Below are 17050 nucleotides of genomic sequence, written 5' to 3' on the forward strand. Positions count from 1 at the left end.
ATGTTATCCTTTCCTGTTACTCAAAATTGCTTCTCAACCAGGAGGCCACTTTGGGGAGTATAAATCAGCATTTTTACAGCATTCTGCCCCTTTCTGTATAAATGATATTGTCTTACCTAAAGGACCTGCTTTTTGGCTCACATCACGAAGCTATACTGTGAAGGGCATTTCACGCACTGTTTATTTTCCCTAACGATTTGAACTCAGAACAACACAAAGGTGTCTCTTATGCAGAACATCTTTCCCCATTCACTAAAGTGGATCCAAATATTCGTTATTGTTTGAAATGTATAGCAGTGGCTCCCAACCTTTTTTATCACTGGGGACTGGTCAATGCTTGACAATTTTACTGAGACCTGGGGAGGGGTAGTCTTTTGTCAAGGGGCACCACCGTATGAGCCCCTGCTCCGCTTGCTTTCCCGCCGGTGCCCCTGACTTCCCGCTGTCCGCTGGGGGGCACTGCCAGCAGCAGCTGTGCAGGTCCACGCCGAGGGGGAGTCCCAGGCATGGCAGCCACTGGAGAGCACCAAAGGTGAGCCGGCAGCAGAGTGGCAGGGCAGCCCCTGAGGCAACAGCTGGGGAGGAGGACGAGGAGGAGCTGAAGCCCGGTATCAACTGATCCACGGACCAGTACCGGTCTAAGGACTGGGGGTTGGGGACCGCTGATGTATAGGAGCAACAGTAATCTTTTAGGGGACATGTGAGAACACTGAACTTACCCACTGAGGTTGTGTATCTTTATAGACAGTTCTTTCATGGGTGGACAAATATTTGTTAGTGTGAGGTTTCTGTAGATTGCCCAATTCACGATTCCTTGACTTGGTGCCAACGATCAAGTTTATTGAAAGTGAGCAAGTTAACTGAAACGATTCCTTGTCAGAACGGAGGCCAAGCAATACAGGTTCAGCATATACCCCCTCGTTCGAACCTCCTCCCGTGAGAACCCAGGAAATGGCAGGAGATCTTCAAAGCCTAAACAACCTGGCTATCACAGGGATGCCCAAGGACACTTGTCTGCATTCCTGGAGCCGAAGACAAATAGGGATGGGGGAAGGTGTGAAGGGAGAGGAAAACCGGAACAGGCAATTTAGTCAATTAACGTAGGCATGAATCCCTAGCATCTATATTACAGTTAGTAGGGAATCTTCATTATCTATTTGTGTTCTGAAAGAATTCCATCCTCTGGAACGTGTTCAGAGGAGGGCAACAAAGATGGTGAGGGGTCTGGAGACCAAGACATATGAAGAAAGGTTGGGGGAGTCTGGTCTGTTTAGCCTAGAGAGGAGATGACTAAGAGGGGATCTGATAACCATCTTCAAGTATTTAAAAGGCTGCCATATGGAGGATGTAGCAGAATTGTTCTCTCTTGCCCAAGAGGGACAGACCAGAATGAATGGGATGAAATTAATTCAAAAGAAATTCCGTCTAAACTTCTGGAAGAAGTTCCTGACAGAGCGGTTTCTCAGTGGAACAGGCTTCCTCAGGAGGCGGTGGGTTCTCCATCTTTGGAAATTTTTAAACAGAGGCTAATTAGCCATCTGACGGAGAGGCTGATTCTGTGAAGGCAAAGTGGTGGCAGGTTACAGTAGATGAGCAATCGGGATGTGAGTGTCTTGCATAGTGCAGGGGGTTGGACTAGATGACCCATGAAGTCCCTTCCAACTCTATGATTCTATGATTCTATGATTCTATGAATTTTGTTGTTACCCTGCCTGTCAAATACAATGCAAGATGATCTAATTTTACAGAGTATGTTCTGCACACTTTTAATGAGTACTGTATTAATCTCTTTGTTCCCCGTTGAATTTTGAGAACTATTTGTCCTTTTACTGAACCTCTGTGAAATGCATTCCAAAATTGTGTGAGCTTTCATTTTAACTTCCTCTTGGTGACATTTATATGTAACACATTGCTTTTTGCTCTGTATATACCGGCACTAATATCTGCTTTTGGAAAGTCTCCATGTATTTTTATTGTCTCTGATGCACTTCCAACAATGGCCATTTAACAGTATGGTCCTAAACTGAGATTCCCCTGCTTAGAACTGCACTACACACCCACCATAGAAGAACTGGATTTATATAATGTACATTCCACAAGTTATAGATGGTGGATATAAAAAAAACCCCAAAACAACCCTGACCAATCGAAATGGAGATCGGCCGGAATCATGTCATAACGCGGAGTTAGCCAAAATTCCTGATTTTAGGATCCACCTCTGAAAAAGGAAGTCTGGGAAGATCAATTATTCTGCCCTTACTCCCTGTTTTCAGAGTCTGGAGACATAAATAGTCAGCTCAGTGTTTTTGTACAATAAAGTCTACTCATCATTTGAATATGATAAACTTAGGGGTGAGTGCTTCGTTGTGGTTTGGCCAGCTCAGCAATTACTGAAGCTTGAGTCGGCCAGCATCGCAGCGGGGAAAGGAGGGGTGTTGGTGGCCATGGCATGCCAGCCAGTGTCGCTGGTGCCACCCCTCCCCTCCGTGCTGTGGCATTGGCCGCCTCAGGTTTCGGTGATCACCAAGGTGGCCGAACCACACCAAACACTCACCCCTAGATAAACTACCATAGATCAATGGTAGAGTATTGTTTTGGCTACAGAAGGTTTCAATTTCAGTGGCTAATATTTCCTGTTAGCAGAAGTCTTTGGGTGTTCTTTTTCTTTTTTAATTATTTAAAGTTTTATACCAAACCTCTCAGACTTTTCCATCTAGGGACTGTTCACAACCAATTCATAAGCAATAACAGATAAAATACATAAAAACAATTCCCTTATGATACAATTTTACAGCTAAAAATGTCAGCACCACATAAAGTGCTACCTTGGGTTCGCCACAGCACTGATAAAGCTGTTCCGACCGAGCAGTGATATCAGTGCTCTCTTAGCCTCACCCACCTCACAGGGTGTCTGTTGTGGGGAGAGGAATGGGAAGGCGACTGTAAGCCGCTTTGAGCCTCCTTCGGGTAGGGAAAAGCGGCATACAAGAACCAACTCTTCTCTTCTTCTTCTACAATGACTCAGTGACTTCCAGGAGAAAATTGGAAGGAAGGGGGGGGGGCAAGGGAGGGATGAGAGGGAGGCCCAGAATTTTACATTGCTGTATCCATCTAGTCTTGGCTGGCTTCAACCATAGACCCGGTTGAAGAGCTCGATCTTACAGACCCAGTGGAACTCAGCAAGTTCCTTGCAGGGCCCTGATCTCTCTCGAGAGCTCATTCCACCAGGCAGGAGGCCAGGCAGCCTCTGGTTGAGACCAGGTGGGTTTCTTTAGGACCAGGGATCCTTAACTGATTGGTATTGCTGGATCTAAGAGCTCTCTGGGGAACATGTTTAGAAAGGAATGGGAGAGGAATGGGAAGGCGATTGTAAGCCGCTTTGAGCCTCCTTCGGGTAGTGAAAAGCGGCATATAAGAACCAACTCTTCTTCTTCTTCTTCAAAGGCGGTCTCTCAGATACCCTGGCCTCCTGGCTACCCTGGTCTCCTCTCAAAATACCACAACCTCAGTCACAGAATTAGATATTTTCTTTAAAATAAAAAAGACAATGAGTCCCGGGAGCTGAATTCTGAAAGCTCGAGGCTTGCTTCAATTCCTGAGGCAATCCTGTCAGAGCTTTCTGAATATCCGTAGTGTATCGACAGTGAAGTTAACCATGAAGAAAGTTGTCCAGTCAGCAGAAAGCTATGCCAAGTGGCTCTCTCTATGGAACAACGTTGCCAATATAAAGTATTTGATGTGTCTGCATTATTCCTTCCCTTCCAAATTTGCGCTGTTCTTTTCCTGTATGTTTATAATAGCGACTATATTTTTTCTCCATTTTTCTATTACAGGTCTATTCTCCTCAATATGAGGACACCAAGTCTGGACAAATGCCCTACGCACCAAGTGTAAGACTGTGGACCAGCCTCTCTCTTTCTCTTCTTATTTTTTGGAGCGCCCTTTGAAATGATTAGTTTTGTTTTGTCTTATACAGATTCTCTACTGGGCAAATATTGTTCAGTGACTGCCTAGGAAGATGACTGTTAAGGCAGGAAACACTAATCTGAATTTCTGGTTTAGGGATTCTCTTTTGTCTTTGTTTTGTCTTTTCCTCCATGTTGTTTTCTCCAGGCCTTCTTTGGTCTCTTGCCACATTTCCACCCTCCATTTTCTGCTCCCCCCCCCCATTCTGCTTCTTGTTGCTACATTCTGCTTCCTCATCACTTCGTTTTCCTCCCATTTTCTCCACTCTCTGCTCCCATCATTCCTTCCTCCATTCATTTCTCTCATCCAGCCATAAACGTTGTGAGTCTTCATCACTTCCTTTCTCCACCCCTTTTGCAGCCGCCCAGATGGGACATGGTACAAGCATTTTGGATTCTTGCATTACTCCACAGTTTCCTCAATAAACAATCTTATCACAGTAAAGCGATTAGTGTAATTCCCTCTATGGAGGCCATTTAGAACGAGAACTTTCCCATTTAGATACCTGGCAATGGGAACTTTGAATCTCCAAAGCCCATACCCTCAAAATCTGGTGGGTCACTGAGGGCTTACTGGACTCAAATCCACCTGTTCTACCTGCAGCCTGACATGGCTATTATTTCTATTTAGTAGTAGATTGAACTAGTATTCTGCTTATTCTAATGAGGACTGGAGTAGCAGAGCCGTTAGAACAGAGTTTCCCAGTCGCAGTACCAAGGTACCATATGGTACCACAAAGGCCCCTTAATGGTACCGTGGAGTGGGGGGGTTCAAAATGGCAGCTGGGGAGAGCCCTCCCACCCTATGTCTGCCGTTTCCGAGTGAAGAGGAAAGAAAATGGTTGTTTTAATTTTTTAATTAATAAATAAATCTACCCTTATTTGGGCACGTTGATCCTCCCCCTCCCAAAGTGACCAATGAAGGGGTAGGAGGGGCCCCATCCATTTAAACATTTGCTGCCCAATGCTTCTCTCACTTCCATGGGGTGAAGCACGGTGGCGTGGCCAGCTGGCATCACTTCCTGGTACCTTGAAGCCTGAAAAATATTTCAATGGTACTGCTATGAATTAGGGTGTTGGGCTAGGACCTAGGAGGACCAGATTCAAATCCATCACTCCACAATAGAGACCTGTCATGTGACCTTGGTCCTATCACAGTCTAACCTACCCTGACAAGATGGTTGTTGGTGAAAATTAGATGGGATAGAGGAAACAATGTGAAAAGCTGGATATAAAGCGTTTTTTTTTAATTGTGACAAGATGACCTTGGGCTGTGCACTAGTTCTTGAAGGGATTGCTCACAAATACCTACCTTGTATCTAGATACCCTGCTCTAAGGATGACCACATCATCACCACTTTCTACATTTTCCTGCCTTTCTCATTTATTACTATACTCATTAATCATCATATTGTTCCATTTTCTGTTCCTCACAGGTTCTCTCCCCCATTTCAGCTCATTTGTGTGTTTATCCATTCATCATTCCTTCATCATCAATTCATCATTTGTTCTCTAATTCATTCATCCATTTCCAGTGTCTTACCATTTTTCCTCCTCACAGTTTATGTCCTTTGCGTTCTTCTGTTTGGCTTCCTCATCTGAGATGTGCAGAATCCATTGAAAGGAGAAACATGTCCTTCCATTTAATGTGTTTTCTCATTTAATTGGTTGTAGGAATTTTTCCCCCGGGGTGTGGGGAGTTGTCTTATTGTCTTATTGTTGGGTTGTCTGGCATGTATTACTTATTGTTTCCTCGGACAAGAATGGTTAGATCAGGAGGCCTCGCCATGATGCCTCTGGGCACCATGAAACCTGCCAACATATTTCCTAGAGATCACCAAATGATTTTAGGTGGGGCTTCTGATTGGCTGTTGGGGATTTGATTGGCTCTGCAGGTCTTTAAAAACATTGCTTTGGCACAACACAAGGATCTTCAGTGTGTCACTAAAGGTAAGCTGCAGCAGCCATTTTGTGGCTGGCTTCACCTCCTGAGGCAGCCATTTTATAGCAGCCATTTTGTGGCTCTGCCCATCACACAGTGTCAGAATTCCAAAGGTGCCCACAGGCTCAAGATGGCACTGTATTTTAAAACTACGTTTAATTTCAAAAATTCTGCATCCAGGATTTGTGTCCTAGATCAACATATTTTTGTGATGGAGCTGGATATCCCCAGAATTCCTGCTTCCCTGCGGAAGTTTATTTCACTGAAGAAAGCCAGTGAATTTACACACACTGTCTTTTAACGTTAACTGCTGAGATGAAATGAGCTTGCCTCCGAATGCGTGTCTCTGTTCTTGTGCAGCTCAAAATTGGGACGATCACGTCCTGTGAGGCAACAACACACGTAGATAAATTTCTACACACGTAGATAAATTCTGAGCCACACAGTAAATCTTTACCTTTTGTCTGGTTCTGATCTGATCCATGTGTATGTGTGTGGCTTGCTGTCTGTAAATAGATAACATTTTACCCTGAATAAGGGGAAATATTTTCCCAAATTAAATGAACGAGAACTTGCACATTATTATTTTCCCACTTTGTTTGTTTGTTTGTTGATTGATTAGTTGGTTGGTTGGTTGGTTGATTGATTGGATTTACAATCCGCCGCTCTCGGAACCGGCTCACGGCAGATAACAACAATAATCCAACAATAAAACCCCATAAAAACCCATAACAAACCACAATCAACAATATTACAACCCCAAAGAGGTGGCAAAACTTCATATGGGAAAAGACCTGACAAGGATGGCATAGGGAGAGACCAACCTGCGCCAAGATGTCTGACGCCAATATCAAGGGGGACTCATACCACTTGCTCCAGTACTGGCCCCGACCATAGACACTTTGGTGGACAGGCATTTCTTTTATAACCCTCCCCCCCCCCTCTGCCCCATTAGCTTGGAACAGAATGCCACTCATTTCAAAATGAATTGCTTTATTTTTCGAACACCCGACCCCTCTGTGAAATAATATTTGTGGTAGATAAAGGTATGCCATTTAGGAAAAGAAACTTAAATGTGAAACAGCTGAAAAGTAAATTAATTATTACACATCATTATATACATCATTCTGGAGTACTGAAGCTGAACTCCTTTCTCTTCCAGTTTTTTTGAGAGTCTTTAATCTATGCTGAAATGCTTTCAATAGATTTTTTGGGCTCCCGTTAGTGTTTTGCTTGGTGGCCTCCTGCTTTGGGAAATCTATTTCACCCAAGCTGAGACTCATGGAATACATCCCCTCCATTCAAAGCACAGATTATTTGTGCATTCATTGGTAGGCACCATGTTGTTTTCGTTATGTCAGCAATTAGGGATCCTACAGGGCAATCCTAAAAGAGTTAATGTGTCCTAAGCCCATTGAAGTCACTGTAGCTCTGTTTCAAATCATATTGCTTGTATTCTTTAACTCATACAAATGAAATAAAGTAGCTGGATAATGTTTTGTTACAATAAGGGGTCCAGAATCTCTCAATTACAATTGATCTACAGAGATCAGCTCCCTGGTGTAAGGGGCTGCTTTGGAGGGTAGACTCTGTGGCTTTACACCCTAATTAGGTATCTCTTCCCCTCCCCCAAATCCCACACTTCCCCAGGCTCCACCCCCACCCCCCCCAAAAAAAATTTCCAGGTGTTTCCTAACCAAGACCTAGCAATCCTATGTTAGATGTTTATTCCCCTTAGGACATTCTAAATACACTGAATCCTGTTATCATTCTAATTTCTTGAACGTGTACTTCCAGGTGACAATGCCCGGACCTCCTGGTCTTCCTGGTCCCCCGGGTCAGCCCGGATCACCTGTAAGTATGAATGATTTGTATATGTTTTGGCACTCCTTAATAATCCTATGAGTATAACTTCGGCATAGAGGACAAACCAGCCGTTGCAGTGGAGATGAATTTACCAGTCTGCTGACTTGTTTTGCTAGTGAAGGAGACTGATTGGAATTGGGGGGATGGGCAGGGGGCATTGTTTTAAGTGAGGGGGAATGGCCTGGGAGGAAAGATTTAAGCTGCTAGGTGCAGCCGACCATTTCTTCATTCCCAGTTGCAGCCTCCGGTGACTTCATTTTCAAAGAATCCGAATGCTATTATCTGCAACTCTCATGTGACATTGAATTTCTCTCTAGGCATGTGCGATTCATCCTGGATAGTCCAAAATTGTACATGAATCGATGTTGATTTGGACACTTTTTGGATAAATCTGGTCTGAATTGCACTCACCCTTCAGTTAAGCTGCTGAAATCAGCCTTGGCCAAATCGCCGAACCGCTATTTGGATGTGATTCGCCCATGTGAAGATTAGGCAGTTTGAAGGGACCATCATTTTCCTTTTTCATCTATTCTGCAGTCGGGGGAAGGGAGCTTTCAGGTAGAGAAACCAAACTTGCAGGAGCTGCAGGAGCCCCTCCTCAAAAGAACCCCCAAGTTTCAAAAAGATTGGACCAGGTAATCTAATTCTATGGGCAGCCAAAGAGGGTGCCCCCCATCCGACCTCCCTTGTTTCCTATGGTGAGGAGGGAAAGACAAGAACAAAGAATTTGGCTAATCTGAGCAGGAGCAATATCTGGGAAATACCTTACTGGTCCCTTTAAATGCCTGGGACATGCATTAAAATTCCATACCTTGTATCAAGTTAAGAGAGAAATTATAGTGCTCCTGAACAGGAGAATTGCTGGCTGCAAACCGCAGCGTCGTATTTGGGGGAAGTTTCAGCAGTGCCAGCTCTGAAAAGAGGTCAGAAGTCTAAATCCTTTGAAAGCTCCTAAATGAAACATCCACCAAATGATGGCAAAGACTTTCACCGCCCCTAAGGTTTTCAGGAGCAGCTTGAGAAGCATCTAAAACATTGCAAATTATAATGCTGGAACATTCCTTTTCCAGGGAACGGATTGTTCACAATCAAAGGATTGTCTCTGATTCATGGTGAAATGACCTTCATTTGGATGGCTCAGGCTAACTGAACCTCATCAGGTCTCAGAAGCTAAGCAGGGTCAACCCTGGTTAGTACTTGGAAGGGAGACCATGCAGAGGCGAGCAATGGTCAACTACCTCTAGACATCTCTTATCTTGAAAACTCTACAGCAGGGGTAGTCAAGCTGTAGTCCTCCATATGTGGACAGGGGCTCATGCGAATTGTAGTCGATGAACTTCTGGAGGACCACAGGTTGACTACCCCTGCTCTATAGGATTGCCATACATTGGCTGCTATTCCTTGTTTCTTTCTACTCCCAATGATTAGTTTTGATGGTCAAACAGCCAAAATTAGGGTTCCTTTTGCCCATCCCAGTGAATCACAAGGAGAGAAAAACCTAATTTATATTTTTACTGCAGATGAAATATAGACACAGAGGGGTTCCCAAATCTGTGTGTAGAATAATAGGTTACAGGACTTTATAACATTTCATTGAAGGCAGGGAAAGATGGTGTCCTTTCAGGTCAAGCCAATAACCTGGGGTTTCCACTCCCTGGTACATCCCATGGGACCACCCTGATGCCCTTATGCTAAGTCACTGGAAAAAGGTCACAAAAGGCAACTTTCATTTCTTCCCCCTGGCCTTGAGAATGAGTCAGTTTGGCAGTGGCAATATTTCAAGACACAGCCAAGAACAAGATGTCAAGAACAAGTTGGGCTTTCTGATTACAAAACAATTTGAGACACCAAGTTTCTCTTTACAGAACAAACATTTTTAAAAGTTATTCCACTCTTCACTCCATCAGTATGATTTTTAAGGTCCTAATAAAGAAAATGGTAGGGATGTGATAACATTAAGTGCATATAGCTGAAGGCCATTACAAACAAAATCACAAAGAAGATAAAACAGAGTAAAAATAATGTAATGATAATAACTAGATTGAAAAGTTTCTAAAACGTGGAATTTATTTTGCCTTTTAGGGATCTCATGGATATCAAGGGCCCCCAGGAGAACCTGGGCAAGCAGGCAGTCCGGTAAGTCCCCGTATCTGTTCTTATTTAAGGCGGTCCATGCTGTTCTTCCAGCAACTTTACACCTTGTAAAAAACCAAGAAGTTAAAATCCATTTGAATTTCCAGCACTGCATTTGGAATTCAGTTGTGATTAAAATATGTTACAGGGGCACTGATGGGAAAGTAGCTGCTCGTTTAATAATTTTTGTGAGGAGAGGAAAACTTCTCTTTGGGGAGGAAGAAAAAAGAAGTTACAGGAGACTAAAACAGTTGAGGGTCGATGAAACTGTATAAGAAGTAAAGATATTATTGTCTGTACTTCAGTAGAGAAATGGGCTGCTGCCATATAGAATCCCTGCAGAAATCTGGAAAATGTAAGCCTATCCCGTGGCCCAAGTCATTGGTGACCACAAGAATGGCAAGAAAGATATCCAACCTACCCTCAGAAAGGGAAGGAAAAGGGCTGTGGCTCAGTGAAAGAACTCCTGCTTTGCATGCAGAAGGTCCAAGGTTCAATCCCCACCATCTCCACTTAGAAGGTACTAGGTAATGAGAAAGGCCTCTAGCCAGGACCCTGGAGAGCTACCGTTAGTCTCTGAGTAGACAATACAGACCTTGGTGAACCAAAGGTATGATTCAGTATAAGCCAATTTCATGTATCGAACTCTGAACATATAGAAATATTCTAGCTAATGTATGGAGACTGGGGATCCTCAAAACAGACGTCCGAGGCCATTCTTAGTGACAGCATCATAGCAGGTTTCCAGGCGGAAAGTCCAGCTCTCAGACCAAAACTTCCAGGTGTAGCCCTGTATCAACAGCAAGTCAGTCAGATGATTATAAACTGAATCATAATAATTGTTTGGTAGAAGCCTTTGTCTACTCATAATAAACAGCTTCCTTGAAATTGGGAAGTATTCCCCGCGGGGGGCTGTGGTTCCGTGGTAGAGCATCTGCTCGACTTGCAGAGGGTCCCAGGGTCTTGGTGATGTGAAGACCTTTGCCTGAAGGCCTGAGGAACTGCTGCCAGTCTGAGTAAAGGATACGGACCTCAATGGACCAATGGTTTGGTAGAAGGCAACTTCATGTGTCCTTCATGTGTCCTTTAAAATGACTACGCATGCCAATTAAATGCCCTTCCATCTTCACAAGCATGAAGGAGTTTCTTTTAAGGGCAGAGGATAATGGAGGTGAAGAATCCATCCTAAGGAGGGTTGCCAAACTCGAGGTTGGGCCTGGAGATGTCCCAGAATTACCACTGATCTCCAGACTACAGAGATCAGCTCCCATGGAGAAGGTGGCTGTTCTGGAGGGTAGACTATATTGCATGTGCTATATGGCTGGCAGAGAGCCAGCTTGGTGTAGTGGTTAGGAGTGCGGACTTCTAACTTGGCAAGCCAGGTTCAATTCTCTGATCCTCCAAATGTAGCCAGCTGGGTGACCTTGGGCTTCCCACAGCACTGATAAAGCTGTTCTGACCGAGCAGTGATATTAGGGCTCTCTCACCCACCTCACAGGGTGTCTGTTGTGGGGAGAAGAAAGGGAAGATGGCTGTAAGCCACTTTGAGACTCCTGCTGGTAGGGAAAAGTGGCATATAAGAACCAACCTTTCTTCTCCTTCTTCATTATACCCCTCTGAGGTCTCTCCTTGGGGACTTCTCTACCTAGTATTGACCAACCTGAACATTCCTGTGGGCAGTCTGCATTCTGTATTTAATCTAAGGCTGTCGTAGCATGAACCTTCTTTTAAGTCTTATTTTGGTGTAACTGCACTGATTGTTGGCAAAGGCTTCATCCCGGTTCTAACACTCTAACCTATTGGTATTTAACAGTTATGGAAAATAATGTTTTTCTTTGATTTCCCCCCCAGGGCCCTCCTGGTCCCCCAGGATTACTGGGTCCCCCTGGTCCAGCTGGGAAAGATGTAAGTTTCCAGTTAGCTCACACGCAAATCCTTTTGCATAAAGTTATACTTCAGTTTACTTGTTTTATTTGAAAATTACTTGCAAGGTTTGGGAGGCTGTTCGTCTTTTCTACACTTGTTAAGTCCCATTGATATTAAGGACGTTGATCTGTGTTCTTCTGTATTCTTCCCCCTATACTTATTTGCAACGCTGATTTCAAACTGCCAAGATGCTTTTATGGGATATTCTTTATTCCCAAGGGGCATGAAAGTTCGTAGCGCTGTTATTTTCTAGATACTGACCTCCTATTCCAAAATAGAGTTGACTTCAGGAATAAGTTATTCCTGGGCTGATTTCAGTTGGTGGGCTTTGGGACTACTTCGTCCTTTTTTTTTCTGACACAGAAATTTAATCTGTGTCAGAAAGCTCTTGCATTTTGTCATATGACATGGTGAAGCCAAACCACCTCTGAATGTCTCTTGTCTGGAAGCCAGACAATCTTAGGATCTCCTGACTGTATGTACACATGCCATATGATAGATGAATGAATGAATGAATGAATGTTAATTACTAAGGCTAGATGGGGGAGGGGGAGTAGAAAGTGGCTAAGGTCCCCCGTTCCTCCTTAGTCCCACCACCACCTGCAGCATCAGCACACCAGGAGTCCATGGGCTGTGAGCGTGTTCTTGTCAAAGATGGTGAATCCCCCCCACATGCGCACACTACCTCCTATGTCCTGTCCAGAGGCCAGGAGAGGTGAGAACATGGAGGGTCTCTGTTAGGTAACTGTGTGATATTAATAGAATATTTAATTTCTATACTGCCTCTGTCCGGGTGGTTCACGCCATAAAACTTCCAACGAATACAATAAAACTTTTTAACTCATGGTAAAACTTCCAAGAAAATCCTTGAAATGATATCAATCCACTCTAGGAATCACTGGGAACTGTATGATATTTCCTGGTGATTCCTAGAGAAGTGTGACTTCATTTCCAGGTTTTCTCCAGAAGTGACATCACGCCATGCCCTGCCCCCCCCCCCCATCCTTTCTCCTCCAGGCCACTGGCTGGCAATTGCAGCTGGTACACAATGCACTGGCAAGAAATACACATTAAAAACCAACCTTTAACTCTCTACCAACATGGCCTGTGTGAGTAGCAAAGGGATCATTTGATATTTCAGTTACATGGCAGTTCTGCACCCTGTCTCACCTGTACAATTCATTACAGTGGAGATTACCTACATGTACCTAAGCATAGGGCTGAAGCTATATGGAATATGTTGGTCCATTGTCACTGTGGATCGATCATTGCCATGACATGTTCTGGAAGAGTTCCTCTTCTAAAATATATCAGATTATCAAACGCCACCTGGAAATATCTACCTGTCTCCTTTACAATAAGGAAGATAAAGCCGAATTCCTTCCCTGCCTTTTGGTCTCCTCTCCCATCAGCTTGAACCAGGCTCAGATTTTTCACCTGAGCCAGGTAATGGGCAATGAGACTGGGAGGAGGGGAAAGCTGCCACTGTTTTTGTCATTGCAGGGCTGTTACAGAGACACAAGGATTCTCCGGTGGCACTAGAAATATATCACAAATCTGGATGGCAGTGTGAGCTGTGGGTCTCTGAATCTGCTGTCATAAAAGTCTAAATCATTAGCAAGTGCTACAGCACTATGGGATACTCAAATAAGTGCTGGCCTAACCTATCCAAAAGGTTGGCCTGGTACACACATTATGCACATCTCCCCAGACCTATCCTAAGGGGTCAATATGGTATTATAGCAACACCCCCCCCCAAGACCAATTTGCTTGCACTCCTGTGAAGATAGACACCAAGATATTAAGCAAAATGAAGAAACAGAGGAGTTGTGGGGGAAGAATTGATGCCACAATAAAAATCCCCAATTATTTTTTGTTATCAAGATTCATAAAAGGAACTTTCCAGCAGAACAGGGGGGCTTGCTGGCAAATCATTGACTTTCTGATTCCCTGATTCTGCACCTCCAGTTTGTTTAATCTATTGGGGGGGGGGGACTCACAGATGATCTGCTTCAAGTACTCCCCCCTTCCCCAGTGAAATACATACACACACCAATAGCCGTCTTTTTATTGTTCTGCATAATGTGAGAAATGGATAGCTTGCACTGAAAAATAGACATAAGAGCCTATATGAGAGGAATCATACTGCTCTTGTCAGGAATCAATCCTGTTCCCATGAGAACAGCGAGCTCTGGAATTAAGCAATTTTTAAATGATTGTCTTTTCTTTTACTCACCTGTAGGGAGAATCTGGGCGACCCGGAAGATCTGGTGAACGTGGATTGCCTGGCCTTGCTGTGAGAAATGTTTTATTTATTTATTTGTTTAGTTTTACTTTTCTCCCATGCTGGGCCTCAAAGCCTCCCTTCTATCAGAGTAGGTGGTGGTGGTGGTGGTAGTAGTAGTAGTAGTAGTAGTAGTAGTAGTAGTAGTAGTAGTAGTAGTTTATTATTGTGGTCACAGACCACCAGATATCAAATACAGATAAAAACAGCAAAAAGCCATCTGAATAAACTAAAATCATGTAAAAGAATATGAAACTTAAGCATAAAACTTCATAATATGTCCTAGCCACTGTTACCATCAGTTATCTTATTTCGGGTTCTGCACAAATAAGCACAGAATATGGCCTCTTGGCTTGAGAGAGACAGGTTTTCGCCATTGAATAGTTTGTCTAAGCAAGTCTCCTTGGAACAACTGGAGTGGGAGAATAAACTTTGCTCTTGGCTCTTTATCGTACGGACAGCGGAGAACATGCCCTGAAAACCACTCACAAAATCAAGAGCACATGAATACAAAAAGATGGCACCCACGATGACTGCACTACAACCTTCAAGGATATTCTGCAACAGTGGTACTTTTGTTGGTGTAACTCAGGCCCACACCAAGACACAAGCTGAGAGCCAAAGGCAGGAAACCTGTGGCCAAGCCCCACCGTTATGTTACCTGCACAAAGGGGAGGGGCAGATTTTTTGTCTGGCTTCAAAGACCCTGTCTATTTGTCTGGCTTCAAAGACCCTGATTTCCTTCCTGCTTGTACCTCTGGTCAGGACCTCTAGCCTTGAAGTTATCTTCCCAAAAAATCTTGATATAGGGCATGTTATGGATGGCCCAGGCTAGGCAGGTCTTGTCAGATCTCAGAATCTAAGCAGAGTCAAGCCTGGTTAGTGTTCAGCTGGGGGATCACCAAGGGAGTCCAAGTTTGCAATGGAGAGGTGGGTCACGGCAAGCCACCTGTGTCCCAACTCTTGCCTTGAGATCTCTAGAATTTTTTTCTGAGGATTTTGCTGGGTTTTCTCTGTGGAGGTTTTAAATAGGACTCAGAATGAGGAAATGTTCTTTCCTTAGTATAGAATTGAAGGTACATGTGTCTGTACATCAGGTTCTCAGTTTTACTTATCTGAAAAAAGGGAGCTTTGACCCTAAGTTGTCTACGACTTGACAAGTCCTCTTCCCCACCATCATGGATGAATCCAGTCAAACCTGGATATGTCTGTGGAAAGTAGTGGTGACAGCTGCTCCCATTTGAAAGTGATGCATGGCAGGATACCTTCCTTCAACTCAGAGCTTCTTCTGCCAAAAGAAAGCATCTTCCACCAGAATAAGTGACATAATACCCATGGCGTGCTAGGATTCTCTTCTCCTTGCTTCTCATTGACTAATTATTTCTTTAGTTGTTAATTTATTTATTCGGTATATACCTTTCTCTTTCTCTGAAGAGCTCCAAATGTTTCTATCGAGGCTACTTAGAGGGTTTTAGCATCTGTGGTTGATTTGTCAGGTCTGGCTATTTTCTGACTAAGGGAGCTTTGATGCTTGAAACGCTTGTTGGTTTCTAGTTTGCTACTGGGCTCTTCTGCAGACCAGAATAGTTGCCTCTGAAACTAACTGTTTTACTGTCAGACTACCCTGTGATAGCAAAACCTCACTCGCCAGGAAGAGGGTGAAGGAATGTTTAAACGTTTGGTTCAGACTCCTTTGAACTGTCCAGTAATTTTACTCAGATGGCTTTGATTATTTTTCATTTGTTAATTTGGTATTTCATAACAGTTTTTCAGTGTTTCAGACAGTTTCCATGTGAATGTAGACACACACACTGTCGTTTTCCTGGCTTCTTTTCACATAGTTTAGCAAAGGGGTGACCAAACTGCGGTTTTCCAGATGTCCATGGACTACAATTACCATGAGCCCCTGCCAGCATGCTCATGGTAATTGTAGTCCATGGATATCTGGAGAGCCACAGTTTAGCCACTCCTGGTTTAGCACAATGTATTTTTCCCCCTGAGGATTTTACTGGGTTTTCTCTGTGGATTAAAATAAATAAATAACACTCAGAAGGATGAAATGTTCTTTCCTTAGTATAGAATTGAAGGCACCATACAAATACATGTGTGTTACTTTTTCAGTTTTACTTATCTGACAACAGGAGCTTTGACCATTGAAAGTTCATAGGCCAAAATCTTGGTTTCTGAGATGCTAATTGACATGATCTTAACATTTCTCACCCTTTCATTTCTTTCTGTTACTTGTGTCTTATTTAGGGCCACAAAGGTCCCCCAGGAATGCCTGGAGTCCCCGGAATGAAAGGCCACAGAGTGAGTAGAATACAAACAGAATTTTTTAAATGTCAGTTGGTTTTAATTCCACAAAAGCTGAGTGGTTGTATCCACAGGCAATTAATGTCCAAATCGGGCCCAAGTGTGGCTGGCCACTGGTGGGGGTATGTGCACTTTTGGGGGTCCCAAACCCATTACTGTTATATGTCCTAGTTATGTCATGTCAAAAACAAATAAGTAATTTTCCTTTCATGACACATGAGACTGTACTAAGGAGGAGAGGATATACATATAGTGGAGAAGGATTATGTATCTGTCCTGGAAAAATGATGCTTGATGCCTATTTCCAGTCACAGATGTGAAGAAGAATCTTTCTTTAGCCAATTAATCTTATTTTTGAAAAAAATCTCAGATGCATTCTGACTGAAGTCGCGACTCTAGCCCTTAACCCCCCAAAAATTTGGCCCCAATCTATCCAAAGTTAGTCACCAGGAAATCTCATGGACTGTTTGTGACAGTGACACATAACAAGTTGTTTTCAGATCAAGTTCTGTTAGTAAACGTTCACTGGTATAGGTAAAAAAATTGGGGAGAGACGCTAAAATAAATAATCTGCTTTAGGGGAGGGGAGGGTTGTTTGGGTTTGTTTATGTGCTCTTTCTG

At 43.5% G+C, this 17050-nt stretch overlaps 1 protein-coding gene across 1 annotated transcript in view; it reads left to right on the forward strand.

The window, feature by feature from the left end:
• Positions 1–17050, forward strand: part of COL3A1 (collagen type III alpha 1 chain) — a 105793-nt gene that overhangs the window by 44605 nt on the left and 44138 nt on the right. The window contains exons 5-10 of the mRNA XM_077319444.1: positions 3834–3890; positions 7705–7761; positions 9856–9909; positions 11758–11811; positions 14075–14128; positions 16373–16426. Coding sequence (XP_077175559.1) covers positions 3834–3890; positions 7705–7761; positions 9856–9909; positions 11758–11811; positions 14075–14128; positions 16373–16426 — 330 coding nt within the window. The remainder of the gene's footprint in view (positions 1–3833; positions 3891–7704; positions 7762–9855; positions 9910–11757; positions 11812–14074; positions 14129–16372; positions 16427–17050) is intronic.

This window comes from Paroedura picta, chromosome 2, assembly GCF_049243985.1.
Source record: "Paroedura picta isolate Pp20150507F chromosome 2, Ppicta_v3.0, whole genome shotgun sequence".
Taxonomy (NCBI): Eukaryota; Metazoa; Chordata; class Lepidosauria; order Squamata; family Gekkonidae; genus Paroedura; species Paroedura picta.